Source organism: Acanthochromis polyacanthus, chromosome 1 (genome assembly GCF_021347895.1).
Source record: "Acanthochromis polyacanthus isolate Apoly-LR-REF ecotype Palm Island chromosome 1, KAUST_Apoly_ChrSc, whole genome shotgun sequence".
NCBI classification, from domain to species: domain Eukaryota; kingdom Metazoa; phylum Chordata; class Actinopteri; family Pomacentridae; genus Acanthochromis; species Acanthochromis polyacanthus.
Genome location: NC_067113.1, coordinates 50,394,868 through 50,413,804, shown reverse-complemented (window position 1 = coordinate 50,413,804; position 18,937 = coordinate 50,394,868). Strand labels below are relative to the sequence as shown.

Genomic DNA, 18,937 nt, shown 5'->3' with positions numbered 1-18,937 from the left:
GAATGTGGCACTTAAAGCGCACTTAAAATTGATGAAATATCATCACTTTCTGCACTGATTAGGATTCTGTATGTTTCCAAAGGCACCAAATGTGACTAATGCCTCTTGAATGTGCACAACTAACCCTAACGCTTGTCTGCAGAATCGCAATTTAGGTTTTAATATATCATGCAACGTAAGTGTACAAAGAAAAGCCTCAAATAATAGTGTGCACAAGTAGATAGAGTCAATATATAGACATGTTTCACGCATTTTTAATGATGCTCAAGAGCCTAAAAAACGTTACTGGAAAAATTTGACGCTGATTTTTTCTTTCCGACAGCAATTTTCAGTCTAAACTGATGGATTTGACTTTTAAGGGGGAGCTCATCTGCATCAAAAACCAAAAAATCCTCTTATAAAGGTAGTTTCTCCTGTCGTGTCACACAAGTGTTTTGCTACTGATGGCATTAAGATCTGGCTTTGCACTCGTTTGTTGTGCAGATTTAAATGATCAAATTAGTTGTGTTCCCTCATGTGTGGTGATAATTACAAGACCCTGCTGACAAAGTGCCAATTTTTGAAACCGAAATATTGATTTTCAGTGTTTCTCTCCTGTTTTTCACTCATTTTGCTGTGCACGTTTAGACGCCACAAACTCTGTGTATTACAATTAAATCAAAAAATATATTAAATTGAGTGAATTTTGTGTATCAGACAGACTTCTCTTATAGACAAGCCATGGTAAATGAGAACCCATGTGAGTTTTCTTGTATGGTTTTTTGTATTTAGCAGCAAAAAAGTTGTAGTGCAATGTGTTTAAGTTAGTTTTTACAAAAGTCAGGACAGTTGCACACATTACAATGCCGTGGCTGGAATTATAAGTTCATTTCAGAATTGGAGGACATTTGGGTTCAAAAATTTTGAAAAATAAACTTTCTCTTTTATAATTTTCTGCTCCATATTCATCAGTAATGGGTAATAAATTATCAAATGCTTGATTTTCTCAGTTTAAACATTAATGGTACCATTTTTTCCATGTTTTATTTGTTGCTTGCTAACCCTACTCTAATCACAGTAACAGGGTTGCTAATCCATGCTAATGTTAGCTTTCTCTCAATAGTAGAAGCTAAATATTTAGCTAGCTGTTACTGCTGACCAAGAGGACAAACTGACTGATGGAAAACAGTAAAAATAATTAGTTTTATCCTGATAATATGAAGTAGAGTGAGATGTTCAATCAAGGCAGACAATGTTATGAAAATATGACAAATATAACAGAGGACATAGCTTTCTTTAGGAAAACTGTTTGATGATTCACTGTTTTCTTCTTCTACCAGCTAAAAAGGTTATAGTGTTAGGGTTGTTGTAGGACACATGTTCCATGCATAATAATTATTATTTCAAATATTATGTTGATTAAAAAAAATGTTCCCACAATTACAAAAGACATTAGTGACAAAATAATACCAAAAAAGGAGATGTAAATTTCATTTTAACTGTTTTATTTGAGATTCATTTTGGTCATCAGAGGGGTGGGACAAGAGAAAAATACCATTTTAGGGGGAACTCCAGACTTATTTGGTATTTTAAAAACATTTTCAAACGTTCTTTTCTTGTACTTTTTTTATATTTGGTCTTAGGACAAGTAAATTTATACAGCAACTGCATGTTTTCGTATTCTGTACATGGATTATTTGAAATCTGATGGGTAAAATGTCCTCCAGTTCTGGAACGACCCACATATTGTGCAGCACTAGAAGAAATATGATTTTAAACATGATTTATTTTGTTAGAATAGATCTCAAATAACATTCAACCTGAACGTGCCGACAGTGAAGCAACTTGCTGTGAGTGGGAGAAGACGCAAAAAGAAATGCATTCGATCCATTTGCACAGAATCAAAGCAAACGTCAAAAACTAAATTTAGTAAATGCGTCGTTCATTTCCAAGAAGAAGCAGAAAAAAAGGGACTTTTCCGCCGTCTTTACTCCTCATACACCCTCTATCCTGTCACAACGGGTGGGCTATGTTCTCCATTTCTATCTTATTCTGTTCTCGACTCTCTAAAGACACACACACACACACACACACACACACACACACACACACACACACACACTCGGCTCCTCACCCTCTAACCCTGTCTGAGCATAACCTATTGTTTCTGACACAGCGACCGTGTCTCCACCACGGATGACTGACCGTGTGTTCATCAGGTCCAGAGTCGCTGCACCCAGCAGGCTCGACCCTCCAAAGAGCTCAGTGTGACACAGGACACACACATGCAAGATTTTGATTTGGCAGCTCAAGAAGCGTTTCTATAGCACCATTTATGCAAAGAACGAGGCTAGAAGTGCTGGTTGTAACACAGAAAGAGCGGTAGAATATTGAAAAGAATGATTAGTGCAGAATAACATTAATATCCTTGTTATGAGAGCCACCATTTATCATGTTGCATCTCCAATTTCCTGATGATAGTAAACTTCTCATAAAGCCCACAGTCGGGGATCTTAGCTCGTAAAACAGCAAGAAATCCTGAAATATGATGATTTCCTTCCATTAATGTTTTACAATGTTAGAAAGAAGTCTTTTCATTTGTGCTATTTTGCATGTTTTAATGAGAAAATATCCAAAATAGTCACAGAAGAAGCTTTTCCTCTTCTACAAAATGTCATTGTCCCCATCAGTCCGAGGGTCACGGGGGTCGAATCTCAGGATTGGAGGGTGCCGAGTGCGATGCCTGCTGGGTAGTAAAGTAGAGGAGGGGCAGCCGGGGTGGGGGATGTGGGGGTTAACAGAGGTGAGAAGGTAATTGAGATCAGGCAGCGAGGGGAGACAGAGTGATGGGTTTCATTTGTGTGAGCGCGAGTCGGGGGAAAATGAGGAATCAGGAGGGATTGTTTCAGCAGGTAAAGTGTTTCAGAGGCAACAGGATGCATGAATAGTGACAGAACACCACATAATTCATGAGTGTTTGTGTTTCAGAGAAGGAGTTTTATAGAATTTGTTTATTGCTCCACCAAGGAATGCGGCAGTGTTATGTGAGGATCGGTGTCTGTCTGTCTGTCTGTCTGTCTGTCAGTCACATTACTCAAAAACAGACTGACAGATTTGGATGAAATTTTCAGGGGAGGTCCGAAATGACACAATGACCAAGTGATTACATTTTGGCAGTGATGTGGCTTATTGTCTGGATCCATGAATTTGTTAAAGATGTCTGCATCATTGCCAGATAGTGGCACGGCATGACTGGATTTCTGATTCATTTAATGTTATCTTCATTGGAAACAATGAATTTCTATGTGACATCAAACTTTTGAACAGTAGTGTATTTATGAGTGTAATATTGAGAAGGGAAGACAGCAAACTGCACTGTAGAAACTACATTGTAACAGATTTTCCTCCTTTCTCCTTAAGACAGGTAGTGAAGTCACAGAAAAAAATATTATCATGTTAATGGTAGAAACTTCCACATCCAAAATCAGTATTTTTATTAATGATAGTTTGTTCTTTTACACGTTTGACAGTAAAATTGCACTATTTATGTTTTATTTAAATCAGCAAAAATATCATTATTTTATAGATGTTTGTCATTATTTTAAAGAAGAAAATATCTATATTAGCGTTTGAAAAATAGTAAAAAGTCTTATGTTTTTTACAGATTGTCACGGATTGTTTTGTTTAACTTTTTTAAACAAATATTAAAATGTGTCTTTACAAAGTGTGACTACAATATTACACTTTCACTTTCCATCCATCCATCCTCTATACACCGCTTTATCCTCATTAGGGTCGCTCTACTAAAATTGTCATTGTTGTAGAGATACTTTCTTTTTTGTTTGTTTGTTTTTTGTTGCACTCTTGCAGGCAGAGTTTTTTTTACAGTCTAGTTAGTAATTTATTGTGAAGCCACTGCTTGGCTCTGCACCACCATCTGCTCATAATAAAGAACAATAAAATGTTGTCACACTTCAAAGAGGAAATTATGTTTACATGATGTTTTGAGTTATTTGTCTGATGTTCACATTCAAAATTACTCAATTTAAAGCTATTTAAATGCTGAAGTCATGTCATTTTCATTTATAGTGCGGCCTCTTTTACATCATAGATGTTGAGCTTCTCACACGAATAAGTCATAATTCAGTTAAAATGTTTAGTTTTCTATGTGGGAAGTACTTGGGGAAAGCCCATTTACAGTCATATTTCCACTGGTTAGCAGCAGCTCTTCTATTCTGAGTCAGCTGTTTGTTTTACTTTGGTGGAGTCGTATTTACAGCTGTGCCAGAACTCCATACATGATTTTTTGCTTTTCTTTTTCACTTTTGCTTATCTATTTCAGCACACAATATGACAGATGACCCATGTAATGTTGTATAAAGATAATTTTGGAGGAGATTCCCACTGGAAATACAGCAGCACACAGCTGTCACATGTGGATTTAGTGTCTCTTTTGCATTTGATTCGTTTTAATATGACAGCAGTGACCTTAAAGAAATGGGTTTAGTGAGAAATGACCTTTAATTATCGATAAATCAAGCGGTAAAGCATGTAGGATGAAGACAGTTGCTTCAGTACATCTTCTCTTTGCTGAATAATCAGAAGGGGCAGTTACAAGTATGAACCAGTAGATGGCAGCAGTGGATCGGCAAATACAAATCGACAACACAACTTACAAGTTTGAGGGATTTAAACTGTTGGTTTGTGATAAAACGGTTGTTTTTCTTTAATGTTCTTATTAACATACTATTTGATTTAAGTCCTATTTTGTTATATTCAAGACAGGCTACAAAATATAGCATTTTACAGCCTGGTTCTGGCACAGATATTTTTTTTTCTGAGCCTAAAAAAACAACTTACTTGGAGGAAAAGAAGTTTTTACAGTTATTTTACAGATTTCCCTGTTGTATTAGTTACAGCTAATTTCTAATAAAATTACAGGAAGGAAACATAGTAATTTACATGCTGACTTTACAAGTTTGAGGGTTTTAAAATGCTGGCTTGCAACAGAATAGTTGTTTTTCTGTTTTTATTATTTTTGTTTTAATAGGATCATTTCATTTTCCAAAAATGCTACAAAAATCTAACATTCTGACACCTTATGATATTTATTTTATATTATTTATGTGTCTTATTTCTTAGCTCTACTTATTATAGTGACTTTTAAATTTTAGGTTTTTATCCCAGAGTTTGCTTTTATTTCCCTGAGGTTTTTTATTGTTTTGTTTTTATTTATCGTCATCTTAATTAGTTTATGTTATCTTTTTAATTATCCTTGCTGCTATATTGGTGAATGGAGGAACACTGAGCACCTTTTTGTCTTGTCATTCGATCGAGTACCTGCCTGTCAGGTTCAGTGTGTGTTTTGTGACAGAATGCCAAATGCAATCATTTTTTCTGTAAAACAAATCTACTCATGGGTATAAATAAAGTAACCTTGAACCTTGAACACAATGCTTCAATCTGTGCCTAAAAGCACAACTGACTTGGAGGTGAACTACTGCTCTTTTACAGTTTGATAAGACTGTTGCTATTGTATCTCCAAATAAGTAAAAATATCTGTGAATATATTCTTAAACAATGTAACTCAACATAAAGAGAAGAGTGACAAGTCATTCAGTTCATAAGTGTATATTGTTGAAATTTATTGTGGAGAAAGTGTGTTTTTCTTTTGAAATGAGACGTGTACCAACTCAGTGAGTGAACACATGTATGTCTGTGTGTTTCTGTCACTCCACCAGGCCGTCTACAACCTTGCTAATGTGGCCTGTAAGTGTCACGGAGTCTCAGGTTCCTGCAGTCTGAAGACCTGCTGGCTCCAGCTGGCCGACTTCCGACGTGTTGGGGAATCCCTGAAAGAGAAGTATGACAGCGCAGCAGCCATGAGGATTGGACGCAAGGTACTGAATATATTTCATGCATCTCACAGCAGAAAAATAACTCCACATGGGCTACAACGGGCTGCACAGTGGCAGCTAGAAGATCTCCAGTTCATGTGCCCACTTTCCTGCATGGAGTTTGCATGTTCTCCCTGTGCTTGCATGGGTTTTCTCCAGGTTCTCCGGCTTCCTCCCACAGTCCAAAAACATGCTGAGGTTAATTGGTGATTCTAAATTGTCTGTAGGTGTGAATGTGAGTGTGATTGTTTGTCTCTATATGTAGCCCTGTGATAGATTGCTGACCTTCGTCACCTGCCTAAGTCAGCTTGGATCGACTCCAGCCCCCTGTGACCCTAATGAGGATTAAATGGTGTACAGATAATGGATGGATGTTGCACCTACTAACTCTCTGTTTGCCCAACCAGGGAAAGCTGGAGCTGGTAGACAAGCGCTTCAACACTCCAACCCACGAGGACATGGTCTACATCGACCCCAGCCCGGACTACTGCCTCCGCAACGAGACCACCGGCTCACTGGGCACTCAGGGCCGCCTCTGCAACAAAACCTCGGAGGGGATGGACGGCTGCGAGCTGATGTGCTGCGGCCGAGGATACGACCAGTTCAAGACCTACAAGCACGAGCGCTGCCACTGCAAGTTCCACTGGTGCTGCTATGTCAAGTGCAAACGCTGCACGTCACTCGTGGACCAGTTCGTGTGCAAATAGCATCGCTGGTGGACGCCGGGACGACGGAAGAGGGATGAAAGCAGCGGAGAGGGGAGGATTTGATGACAGAGGGTGAAGGAGGTGAGGTTGAGGCGGCTTTTTTTCAGGGTTTTGTTCAGGATGAGACGCACAGATTTCATTTTCTGTCCATTTTCCTCGTCGCCTCATCTTTCACTTAAAAAAAAGCTTTCAAAAACACATCTGCGGCCACTTTTCGAGCACAGAAGGCAACTCTGTCTTCCGTTTTCCCGCCCTCAATCATCACTGCTTTCACGTATGATATCCTGATCCCGATCCTGAAGGAAGAAAGAACTGAACGACGCGTAGGGATGAACGGACCCGCAGGAGGAACAACTGGCTCCTTCAAAGGGAGGACACATGAAGCTAGTGCGAGATGAAGAAACGAGCGACGAAAGAAATATATAATTAAATAATAAATAAGCATACAAGCAACATTGATTGTTATTTAAAGAGACTTGAGCAAGACAGCAGTTTTGGACCCATTAAAAACTCTGTATTTAGGAATCTCCCAGTCCTTTTGGAGTGTGGAGCCTCAGTGGTGCCATCACATGCGTTTTAATGAACTTTTGACCTTTGGAGAGAGATTCTGGCTACGTGAGTTGTGCTAAAATTGTCACGTATATTGTTAATACGACACAAGAAATGAAGAAAAGTGAGACAATAGAGGTGGTGTCTTCTATTAGGGGTGTAAATTTAACAAAATAATTAATTGGAAAGTAAAAATAACATGTTCTTTTTTGACACACAGCTGCAGATTTCTGTTTAAAAATCCACACGTCACCTTGAGGCCATAAAGGACACCGGCGACCCCCCCATTTATCTCGGTGTCGCCGCTGCTCTTACTCGTATTACCGGAGCAGATTCCCAGCGACCTGACAAGTGTGTCTGCGCAGGTTAATGAGGCTTTTTGCCGGTTGCAGCCATCTTGACACCTCGGCTGTTTAAACAAGCAGCTCACACCGGCGGCTTTGGCTCCGTAACCTTCATGTGACAGCGAAGTGAACGAAACCTCCATTAGCGAGATTAATGTGGTGTATCTGCCTTAATGAAGCCGCACCGAGAGACACCGGTGGACATCTTCATCTCATCGTGTTACGCAACTTGTTAGCAGGCCTGCAGTGTCGATTTTTGCCGCCGTTTTGTAATTCTCTTGTTTCGTAATTTTGTACTGGCTGACTAATCCGAATGATAGCCGATGACAAACAAGACAACCGAACATGTTGTGGGATGAAAATCAGAAAGGACTGCAATTTATTACGCACTACTTTAAGAAAAAACAACAACAGTAGATCGGAAAAGAAATTATATTTTATTATTGTTTTTCATTCTCTGTTTTCTATGTTTTATACATGAGTATTACTGTGTATTCTTTTGATAAACTAGTCTTTGAAAATCTGTTTTGAGCTCTTTTTTTGATACAGTCTGATCGGGGCCAAGATTCTTCGCTCTGTCCCACCATGACAACTACAGACACGTCTTTGTCATTGAAACTGTTTTGGAAAATGATATTGCAATGGCTATGTGGGGAAAGGAATTAGGTAATACAGTACAAGAGATGGAAATACACTGCTGCCATTGATAAAAGAGGGACAAGTATGTGAAAAACAACTGAGATCCTGGAAAATGCTAAACAGGAAAAAAGACTGAACTTCACTTATTCTGGAGGAATGGTTGCCAATTACCTCTTCTGAATGTTTCATATTTTCTTCATATGTGATCAATTGTGTGTTTTTTTTAAAAGTTTAAATTCCTTAAAACTACTTAAAAATGGGACAAACGTGTGCCTTTTCCCTTGTTTTTAACGATTTTTCTTGCAGGATTTAAAATCTCAAATGAAAAACACATTGAATCTGGAATTAATCTTCACATTTACACTCAAATTCATCTCAAATGGCACCAAATAAACAACTATGTGTGCATCCATCGTGATCGTGTCAGTATTACAGTAGCCTAAAGACATGAGCGGATAACTAGAATGTTTTCATGTCACCTTGTGTTTATATGAATGTATTGTTTTCTCACATAAAAAGTAAAATATTATGTATGTTGGTAAACTTGTGCACCGTCTTCTTGGTCTTCGGGGTGTTACTTATTCGTAGTGGATTTGGTGATTAATTGTGTTTGTTCCTTCCTGCTTTTGCTCATTATTTTCTCTGATTTCTGTTTTATTTTCCTCGCACCTCCTCCAGACTTTTGAACCCATCATATGGCCAAGCAGCTTTGCCCACAGACTCCTGTTTTGCTCCGTGCTTGGTATATTGTTTGGGCATCGCAGGACTGCTATGTAAAGTCAAACAAATTAACCCAAACTCATCATGCAACAATTTATTTGCTGTATAATGCAAAAAAACATATTTACCACAACTAATCTGCAAGAAAAGTCTGTCTAATAGGGAATGACTTAGTCTAAATAAGTGTTTTTTTTACTTGCATGCTCCACGTGCACAGCAAAATGAGCAAGGGACAGGGGGAAAAAACAACGAAAATGAAGATTTAGTTGCAAAAAGAAATGCAATATCAGTTGTATGGAAGCATTTCAACTGCAGAACAGATCATGTTGATCAACAACAGTTACTCTATCTGTAGTGTTGGCACTACTAACTCATTTGACTATTTAAAACTGAAGCACAAAACTCTGTCTGATGCAAATCTGAATGCCATCCAAAGAAAATAACTTTTTATGGATTCCTTTGGCAGAGTTATGTCATGGGAGAAAGCTTCCAAATGGTTTTTTTTTCACATTTTTAAGAATAATTTTTATTTTTGATGCTGATGTGCTGCCCTACAAAATCACCCAGTCCTTCTAGATTGATTAAATCTTTTCATTTTTAAGTAATTTGGTGAAAATGACTGCATTAGTTTTTCATATTGCAGTATAAGCCACTGAAAAAAAGTAACTTAATGACAGTTTTTCCTAATATTGTGCAGCCCTGCCTCAAAGAAGTGCACATTTCTGCCTGTATTCTTACATCACTGAAGCTGGATCCTGCCCTGTCTTCTTTACAGTAGCGGCAGGTTGACTTCATCTTGTCCTTCTGTCTATAAAATGCTCCAGCAGCTTTGCTCAACAGCTTCTTACGGCTTTTAGTGCTGAATGTCAAGCACACAGTCATGGCTGCAGGTCCGTACAGTGACCTAACTAACAATCCCATTCCTTTTAGCGGCTCACGAGTAATTGGATTAGACCACTGACCAGAACAGCATGACGAGCCTACACCACTGTCTCTGTGTAATCACCTGACAGGAGACTGTGTGAGAGATGTTCTTTTTTCACTATACACCAATGGCTGCTGCTGATTATTGCTCCAAAATCTGGTATCGGTGTGTTCATTTTGCTCTTTTTCGCTGTGAATGCTTTGAATGTCACTCCGTGCTGTATTTAATGAAGATTAGCCCAGTGAAAGTGTAACTTGATGGCCTGTTAATCCTTTTCACCTGACAGCCATCTGCTGCAGAAATCTCTAACACAAACAAACAACAAACTGTCTTCTGTGAGGCCTTTTCTTCTCTTTAACAGCTATGTTTTTTATCTTGTGCTTTTTTATTCACTGTTCATGAAGAGGGAAGAGTCGGGAGGATGTTCACGTCAGTCTATCTGCAGTTTTTGTGCCTTGAATTAGTCTTGTACATTCTGTACTTTCCCTGGGACAAAAACATGGAGAGAAGCTTTTTGCTTTTCTTCCTGGTTAAAGCCAATGTATTGGAAAATCCACCTAGGAGGAAGACTCTCACAAAAACATTCACATTTACTTCCAGTCTTCACCCTTAAATTTATCTCCAGACCAAGAAGAAACATCTGTCAGCTGCTGTCTTTAAAGTCCAAAAAGTGTCATCTGCTGACAAACACCATCGCAGTGTTTAAGTAAGGCCTTAATGACTCTGACGTCCTGCAGGACCTTTTAGTGTTCAACCACCAGCTGGCTAATGATGTAGCCTAACCAGTTTAGTGGCATCCTTTGCTCTCCTCGCAGTTACATTAGAGGAAGAATGGCTTGTGCAATTTATCTTAACATCTTCTCTCATTCGGCTTCTTTTCTCTGAGCTGTTCTGACATTGAAGAATGAGATCATTTCCTCTACAACCTGTTCTCTCTACATGTTGGAGGAGGGCTTGGAAGCTCTGGTGTCTCCTCCTCCAGTGTCCAGCGGGGGGGAAAGCTGCCAAGGATGGAAAGCAGAATAGACAGAAATAGCATTAAACGGGCAAAAATCAAAAGATCATTGGTTGCACAGTACGATTTGTTCCCTAAAAGAAGCCATTCATAGTTTAAATGTCAGAAACAGAGTCATTTTTGATACAAGGGTATTTCACAATGCTGTCTCGCTGAGACACGGCTGTTTTACTGAAGCTGAACATAATGCCTGGAGCACACTGTACAATGGGATTTTGCACATGTTGCTTAGCCAGCAGCTGTTGTAGTTGAGACATCTACAGGCAAATTCTCAGATCTGGATTAGCTGAATTGAAGAAGACACAGCCTCTTTTTTTTCTGCACACACTCAAAAGTCTGTATCTGAGTCGGCTGCTCCGTTTGTGTCTTTTTTTTCCCTCCAGTTTTCTGACACACAAGAAGCTCAAAGACCAAGTCAAACACAAATGCTCAGCCACTTATCCATAAGCTCATTCATCCATATGCTTTCTACAAGCTTTGGTCGGCGCAGAATGGATCCCTGAGTCTCGGTAAACCAGAATATCTAATCTTCTTGGGAGAGTCCTAGAGACGTGGTAAATGTACTGTGAGTTGGAAGTTCAATTCCCACATCAATCCTATTTTTTTCTTCGTAATTGATGTCTTCTGCTTATTGTGACCCCACCAACCTGCAGCCGGCGGCTGACTGAGTGCACAAGCTGCATGTTATGTACAGTGGCCCTTTCTGTTATTGCCAATGTGAAAGGGAAACACCTGAAACCTCTTGCACAAGGAGTATACAAATCTTACACTAAAAGCAAAAAAAAAACAACATTTTATCGATCCATATCCAAAGCTTAATGATGGCTTTAGTTATTTTTTGTCAAGTTTATGCAGTCTGTGGTTGGTAATCAAACAAAATGTACATCGAAGGTGACCTACTGTGGTGTTTAGAAAGAAAAATAGCACGTGCAAACTGCAAAAGACATTAAGAATTTATACCTGCGGGAAAAAAAGATTATTAATGAAGCATCAGAACACTTTACCACACAAAAAATAGAAGGGAAACACCTGAAATCCAAATGTTCTAGAGTAATATACAAATATTCAACTCAAAAAGCAAAAAACAGACATTTTAGGGCCATATCCAAAGCTTATTGATGCTTCAGTTACTTTTTTGTCAAGAGTAAGCAGTCTGTGGCTGGTAATCAAACAAAATGTAAATCAAAGTTGACCAACTATGATGTAAAGAAAAAAATAGCACATGCAAACTGCAAAATGAAAATATTTAGAATTTATACCTGCAAATAAATATGATTAATGAAGCATCGAACCACTTTAAGGGAATTGACTGTCAAATGTGCATTAAAATTAAAACAGTTGAATCACAATGTGAGCAATGAGCTGCTCCAGGCTTCATGAAAACGTTTCCTCACAACTACACACAGCAGGTAAAGACACCACGTGATGTGGACGTAAACAATAATGCTCTTTTCCATCAGTGTGTTGACGTGATGGATTTAATGGGAATGGATTGCATTATTAACCTGCCAGCTTACACATAATTAACACAATTAACAATTCATAACGTTCCTCTCAGTGTGACAACTCTGCTTAACTGAAGGCAAAATCGCTCGGCAATTAAAACTTCCCACCGGCCTGCGAATGAGAGAACGAGGTGTGGTGAGATCCAGAGGTGTGGTGCCTTTCAGAATGTTCACACAATGTTTTATCACACCCTGCATGCACATGTTGGGTGTGATAAATCCTGTATGTGAGGCTTTCGATCATGATGTTAGTGACCATATGTGCTACATCTGAAGGCTCCTTTTGCAGCTGAGGTTAGCTGCAACGCCGTAGTTTCCACAGTATTTATATTGGTGGCACTTAAAATATTAAAAAAGCTTTCCTTTCCTTTTATCATTCACAGTCAAAGAATTAGAAATCTAATATTTTTCTCACCTATTTTTGAGCTTTAAATGGACAATGTTGCCATCCACTGTAAGAATTCTTGCTGTTGGTTTCCATCGTTTCAGAAGAAACACACAAAACACAGACACAAATCTGATTTCAGGTGTGGTAAACCTGTTGCGACTTGTTGACCCTGTGTGGATAACAGCATCACAGCGACACAAGCACAATCCCCGCAAAAAAAGAAAAACACACACACTTAAACATAACTCTGCCAGCTGATGGAAATAAACTTGTAGTTTTATGTAGATTAATAATAAATTAGAGAAGAGCTTAGTGTTTTTTAAATGTTTTATTTTAAGATGTGCAGTTTATAAAAGATGTGGGCTATTAAAATGAATTTTAAATAAGTGCATATGAAATTTAATCCCTCTTTCTGCACTGTGCGTTCTTTAAACACCAGATATAGCGTATTTGTGTTTTGTGTTGTTACTGACAACCAGGTGGAGGTCTTCCAACATTTAATAGCTTCCTAATATCACACACTTTTAGTACACACGCGGTTTGTAGAAACACTGAACAAATCTGATTGATTCTTGACCATTTCTTTAACTAACTGCAGCCAAAGTGTAATAATCCCCAAAGCTATAAAGCATCTGAGTCTGCTGTGTTTCTCCATTTGGTTCGGCAAGAACAGATTATCCTAACAGCCACAAGGAACAACTTACACACACACTTCTACATACACACGGGTAGAGCAGCAGAGAACAACATTTAAATGCTGGATTAGCAATGTGGTGCAATCAGAAATCAAGGTTATGCAAACAAAAAAGCAGCACCATACTGATTGTATGCTGCAACCACTGCAACTTCAGTGGAGGTCTGCAGAGCTGAAGGCCTGCCTTTAATAAGCAGCTATTCCCCGTGTTTGAAAGCGTATTAGATCATTTGCTCGAAAAAGGAGTAGTTGAGGGTTTGCATCACATGAACACTGGAATGAACTACTCCTCAAAATCAACACGTACGCATCTAAGAGGAAAACAACCTCATAGATAATACTTTAGAATTGGAGGCTTAAATTCTGTAGCATCTGCTTTAACAAATCAGTCAAACAGATATTTTTTAAAGGAATCATATAATCTATTCTTTAAAAGCACTTTGCTTGGTGCCTTTGGAGAAACATTCTGTTGATCTTCACTATCAGTATCAGACAAGGTTAAAGTCACATTATGTGCCTGTGTACATGGAGTCCTTGGTACAGATCTCTGAACGCGTGTCAGTTACACTGAAAGAAGTCAATAATTTAAACCATGCTACTCAAACTAAACTTGCTAACTTTAAAATGACTTTCTCAGTCAACAATACTGTGAAAATAATGTAAAAAATCTTCCCAAATCATTGTATTTCTGTAAGAATTTGAGATTCTATTGGAAAACCAAAAATATTTCTGTTTTGTGTCCAATTTTCTCCCAAAATATACGTATAAACCTATATACAACTAGATTTCTCTACTCTTGTTTTAATGAACTAAAGAGACTACAGTTGAACTGATACTCACTAATTCAAAGAAAATAAGACTTCAATAAGACTAGCACATTGCCTCAAGAGCACACAGCAATAAAGAGGTGAAAGGCTGTGATTATCTGCATCAGCACAGCAACGGAGGAAATACTTTTACCACCTTTAGACCCATTCCAACTTGTATCTGTGAGGAAAAAAAGCTAGCAGAATATCTGTTGAACAAGTTGTTGAGCGTGTTTAGTGGTGATACTGTGGACCAGATTAACCAGACCAATAAAACTCTGTCGAAGTGTGCTGAGTTTAGCAACACACCCAGCAGCTCGAGCCTTGCATCACAATAAATCCATTTGCACAATCATGCAATCAGAGCGGTGCATGTGGTGTGTGTTTCAGTGTGTATGCTGGAATGATACACTCATGGATAAGGTGTATCTCAAACCAGAGAAGTAGGGAGGGCAGCCAATGCAGTGGTGATGGTGTAATTGTTTGTATGAAGTCATTTATATCGTGTCATGCTCCCTTTTTTCAAAAATGGAGGTGGAGCTGGACTGTCACACCACCTAGAAACAGGTTCAGTGCCACATAGCTGCTCCATATGACTCATTTACACAAGTATGTCCTTAATTTTTTAAAAAAAACATGAAATCTGTCAAAATCTTACATCAACATACCTCAAAACGACTTTTTTTTAATTATTTTTTTTAATAAAAGCTATTTAAAGGTTACCAAGGCCACTATCATCCAAAAAAAAAACACTTTGAAATGAACAATGGCTATGGCTAATGTTCATAAGAGGAATTACAGTGGAGAGGGCTTCTGGTTTCCGGGGCATCTTACCCTGGTTGACCCTGTTTGTAACGTTTCTAGGTTGAAATGTCCTGTCTGTTTAAACATTGTTGAGAGTTGCCCAGTTTCCAGATGGCAGCTACTTGCTAAACAAGTTTCTCAATGAAAAAAGGCTTAAAAGAACAGCGAATTTAAATCTGAGAAAATGCCCAACAAACTATAGCCTACATTTGTTTCCCATCAACAACAATCTCTATAGATCTCTATACTTTAACGTTAAAGATTTTGCCTGTGAATAAAAACTACAAAAATGTAGCTTATTTTAGTGGAACGTGTCTTTTGTCGAGCGATCTGATTGGACGTCCGGTGCTCATGCGAGTCGCGTCACACACTAAGCTCCTCCCCCTACGTTGAGTCCAGTCTGGTCCAGCGACACTCAGTAACCGTTCAGAGTGGAGAGCAGCGGAGTGGTGAAAAGAACTCTGTCAAGTCCTTCACATTTACCCAGAGTACGGATTCCTCCTCAGGCAGCCGGACCAGGTGAATAATACAACTCATATATATGACTGTAGACTGTTACTGCCGTTGTTCTGTCTTGTTTCAAGCTGTTACATTTCACTTTCCCAGCGTAACGTTAGCTCCGCTCTGAATGTAACCTGCCAGCTAGCAGCTTTGCTATCCAGCTAATTCTGGCTGTCAAAACAACAGAGAGAAGCATAATCTGCTAGCCAGCGAGAAGAGCACAGCTTTGTTTTGTCTTTACGAGCCATTGTTGCTCGTGTGGAGGCAGTGTCTGGCATATTTAAAGGCAGCTCGGTCGATGTGGTACGCTGTCAAAATAAGCACGGGCTCTGTTAAAGAGTTATGTGGCTTCTTTCGGATGTGGCAGCTCTTGTTAGCGGACTAGCCTGCTCGCTAGCTCGGTGTAAACAAACCATCCCAGTAGCCTGCCGATGGAGCTGCAGTCTGCTTCTTATCTTGTGTCACAGCTTGTGTCAAATGCAAGGTGGAATATTTTTTCTCCTCAACGTAAGAATAAGCAAATAAACATGATCCTTCGTGTATGTCTTGTGTTGGAAGTGCACGTATTATGGCTGTCATCAAGAAGGTAGTCTGGCTAGAGTTTGGGTTTTCTTTGTCCTGATTGCTCGCCAGTGTTGTTTTGACTCCTGGGTACCCTGTCTGAGTTTAGGGAACTGATTTGTGTGGCTCAGTTTTCTGCTGTGTATATGCTTTTCAGGATATTTATGAAGGGTGAAGATATTCTTATTATCTTATTTGCAGAAAGCATACAGTTAGCTGCGGTTAAGGCTAATTACTTGGTTCAGCTTTGTCCATTTCATATCTAAGTGTATGTTTGGCTTCTTAGCTTCTTGCTTTGTTGTCTTTTAATGATGTTTGAATTTAGAAAAAATCCCAGCTAATGTCAGCGACATGCAGCGTTTTTTTTAAACATTTTTAAATGATTTGTAACATATTTACTTCCCATCAAGTCAATGCTGCATTTTGTTTCTGTAATACCGTAAACAAATGATCTTCTTTTGTAAATAAGTAAACATAAGTTGATTTCCCCTTGTTGAACCACGTTTTCTGAAAATCTGATGGGGCAAAAAAACATTCATTATTTGGTAAATGTGTTGAACAGTGGCTCAACTCTTTACCCGGCATTAACTACTCTTGAAATAATTATGATGGTTACTGCAAATGGGACTGATAAAAGTGGTGTGTTAGCTATCAATCATCATCAATAGGCAAAACTGACAAACATGGCAGTTGCTGTAGTAATTTACCAGTCTTTCACTTGCAACAACTGAGTGTCATTTTATATTTAAGTTGTAAAGAAACAATAGTAAAAAAAAAAAAAAAAGAATACCTAAACTGTGAAATGTTAAATTCTGATTTTATTGTTACATTTATTTTTTATTTTTTTGCTGTTTATTGTGTATGCCCATCCCATGTCCATGTGCTTCTGAGTGCCACAAAGCATGAGGTCATCTCATAAATATTTTATGCACTGGGTAGCTGATAGCTTTTTTGTCTTGAACCCAAACTTTAACTGTACAAAAACACTTGCACCCACCCTTTAACTCGAGATTAGCCCATGGATATTTCATGAAACACTGCCTGCTTCTTCTTTTTAAATAGTTTTTTTAAACTATTTTTTGATACTCCCCCCCCCTTTTCCTCCTTTTCTGCATTTCTTCATTTATGCATTTGTAATTACCGTCTTCTCGTGCAGCTCCACCTTTTGGGACTTGACTGTGCCATTGCTTCTTAGTGTAAGTTTTGCACCTTTAACAACAGCAAAAGTGTGATCTGTAAACAGATTTGCACTCACTCATACCTGCTGTTATCCTCAAGTTTCAAGCACCTGTGCTTGTCAGTGTTACTTCGTGTCAGAAGCCATAAATGGCTGCAAAACAGGAGCGTGCATTATTTTTATATTTAGTGTGTACCATAGCCAAACAAGCTGTGCACAAAGCACAGCACCACACCAGAAGGTTACCACATTCATTTCTCGAACATGTGTCTCATATGTTTTAGTTTCATCCAGCCAGGGAATTTGCTGTAATTTCTTGTTTGATGATATTGATTTGTAGTTATACAATGAATACATCCATTGCTTGAGTTCTGTGCACCAACTCTGGCTCTGCTAGACATGGCTATTGAGCAGTACGTCATATTTTTACTGGAAGTACAACTCTCTCGAGATTTTAATGTATAATGAAGTCAGTCTTTGACAGTGTGCCAGGCAGAGCAGCTAAACATAGCTTCTAAGAATAGTAGAGATCTGTCATTGCTAAGATGATTGATCATAAGACAGAGTAGCTGCTCTCTCTTTCTGTTTTATTCCCCTTCTTTTTCTTGCTTTTTTCTTTGTCTCACAAATTTCAAAACAGGCATGTGCCTGTGTGTATGTGCTGTGTAAAAAAGTCAAAAAGAACAAAAAAAGGCTTTGTTTGAAACATTTTTTATGTTGTTGTCTAAATAAGCATGTACAGACACTACAACACTTGCAATACTCTCAGCTGAATACACCTATTACGAGGTAATTATCCATAGACACAGTAAGCATCTTACACTGTGAGCACGTAAGAGTGTAAAGAGCATTTAAAGACATATGTTTGTGTCTGTTTCCGTGTGAGAGTTTACTGGAGTGTGTCTAAGCAGAAACAACATTTGTACATGCTTAAGTTGGCTTACAACGATCAGCCACATGCTTATCATTGTGTATATTCCCCTCATCCCTGAAAACAGTTTTGATCAGTTGAGACCTGCATCTTCCCAGATCTTTGAAGGTGTGCTTTGGTATCAGGCATTAAAACATTAGCAGCATAAGTTGAAAGGTGGAGCCTCCGTGGATTGGACTTGTTTTTTCAGCACATCCCAAAAACTGGACTGAGATCTCGACAGTTTGGAGACTAAGTCAACATTTTGAAGCATTTGCCACCTTCCTCAAACTATTCCTGAACAGTTTTTGCAGTGTGACAGGAAGCATGATCCTGAAACCAAGGAATACAGCTATTGTGACAGGGTCTGCAAAAATGTTCAGGTAAGTGATTCATATCAAAGCAACATCCAAATGAATACCAGGACCCAAGATCTCCCAACAGAGCTTAGCCCAGAGCATCACACTGTCACCACCAGCTGGCCTTCTTTCCATTGGGCTTTCTGTTACATCACTTCCCCAAGTAACTGATGTAAACACAGATGCCCTCCTAGCATAAAACCAAATGGAATCATGAAGCCAGACCACCTTCCACTGCTCCATGGTCTAGTTCACGTTCCCATTGTAGGCGCTTTCAGAGGTGGATGGGAGATTAGCATGGGATAGATCTGTGCTTACAAAGCTCCATGTGCTCCAAGCAGCAATGCTCAATGTGTTCTTAGACAGTAGTTTGTGCTACAGACTCTTCTGTGGGATCAGACCATACAGGTCAGTCGTGTTACCATTTTGGCAGTTCGCCGATTTTGGTTCCCTGGAC

At 38.8% G+C, this 18,937-nt stretch overlaps 2 protein-coding genes across 3 annotated transcripts in view; both read left to right on the top strand.

Moving 5' to 3' along the window:
* Positions 1-8,658, top strand: part of wnt5b (wingless-type MMTV integration site family, member 5b) — a 107,680-nt gene extending 99,022 nt beyond the window's left edge. For both annotated transcript variants that reach the window (XM_051959226.1, XM_022210745.2), the window contains 2 exons: positions 5,721-5,879; positions 6,284-8,658. In XM_051959226.1, the coding sequence (XP_051815186.1) occupies positions 5,721-5,879; positions 6,284-6,583 (459 nt within the window). In that variant the 3' untranslated portion in view covers positions 6,584-8,658. The remainder of the gene's footprint in view (positions 1-5,720; positions 5,880-6,283) is intronic.
* A 6,710-nt stretch (positions 8,659-15,368) lies between these two features.
* Positions 15,369-18,937, top strand: part of adipor2 (adiponectin receptor 2) — a 37,863-nt gene continuing 34,294 nt past the window's right edge. The window contains exon 1 of the mRNA XM_022210737.2: positions 15,369-15,491. The gene's annotated coding sequence lies outside the window, so the exon portion shown is untranslated. The remainder of the gene's footprint in view (positions 15,492-18,937) is intronic.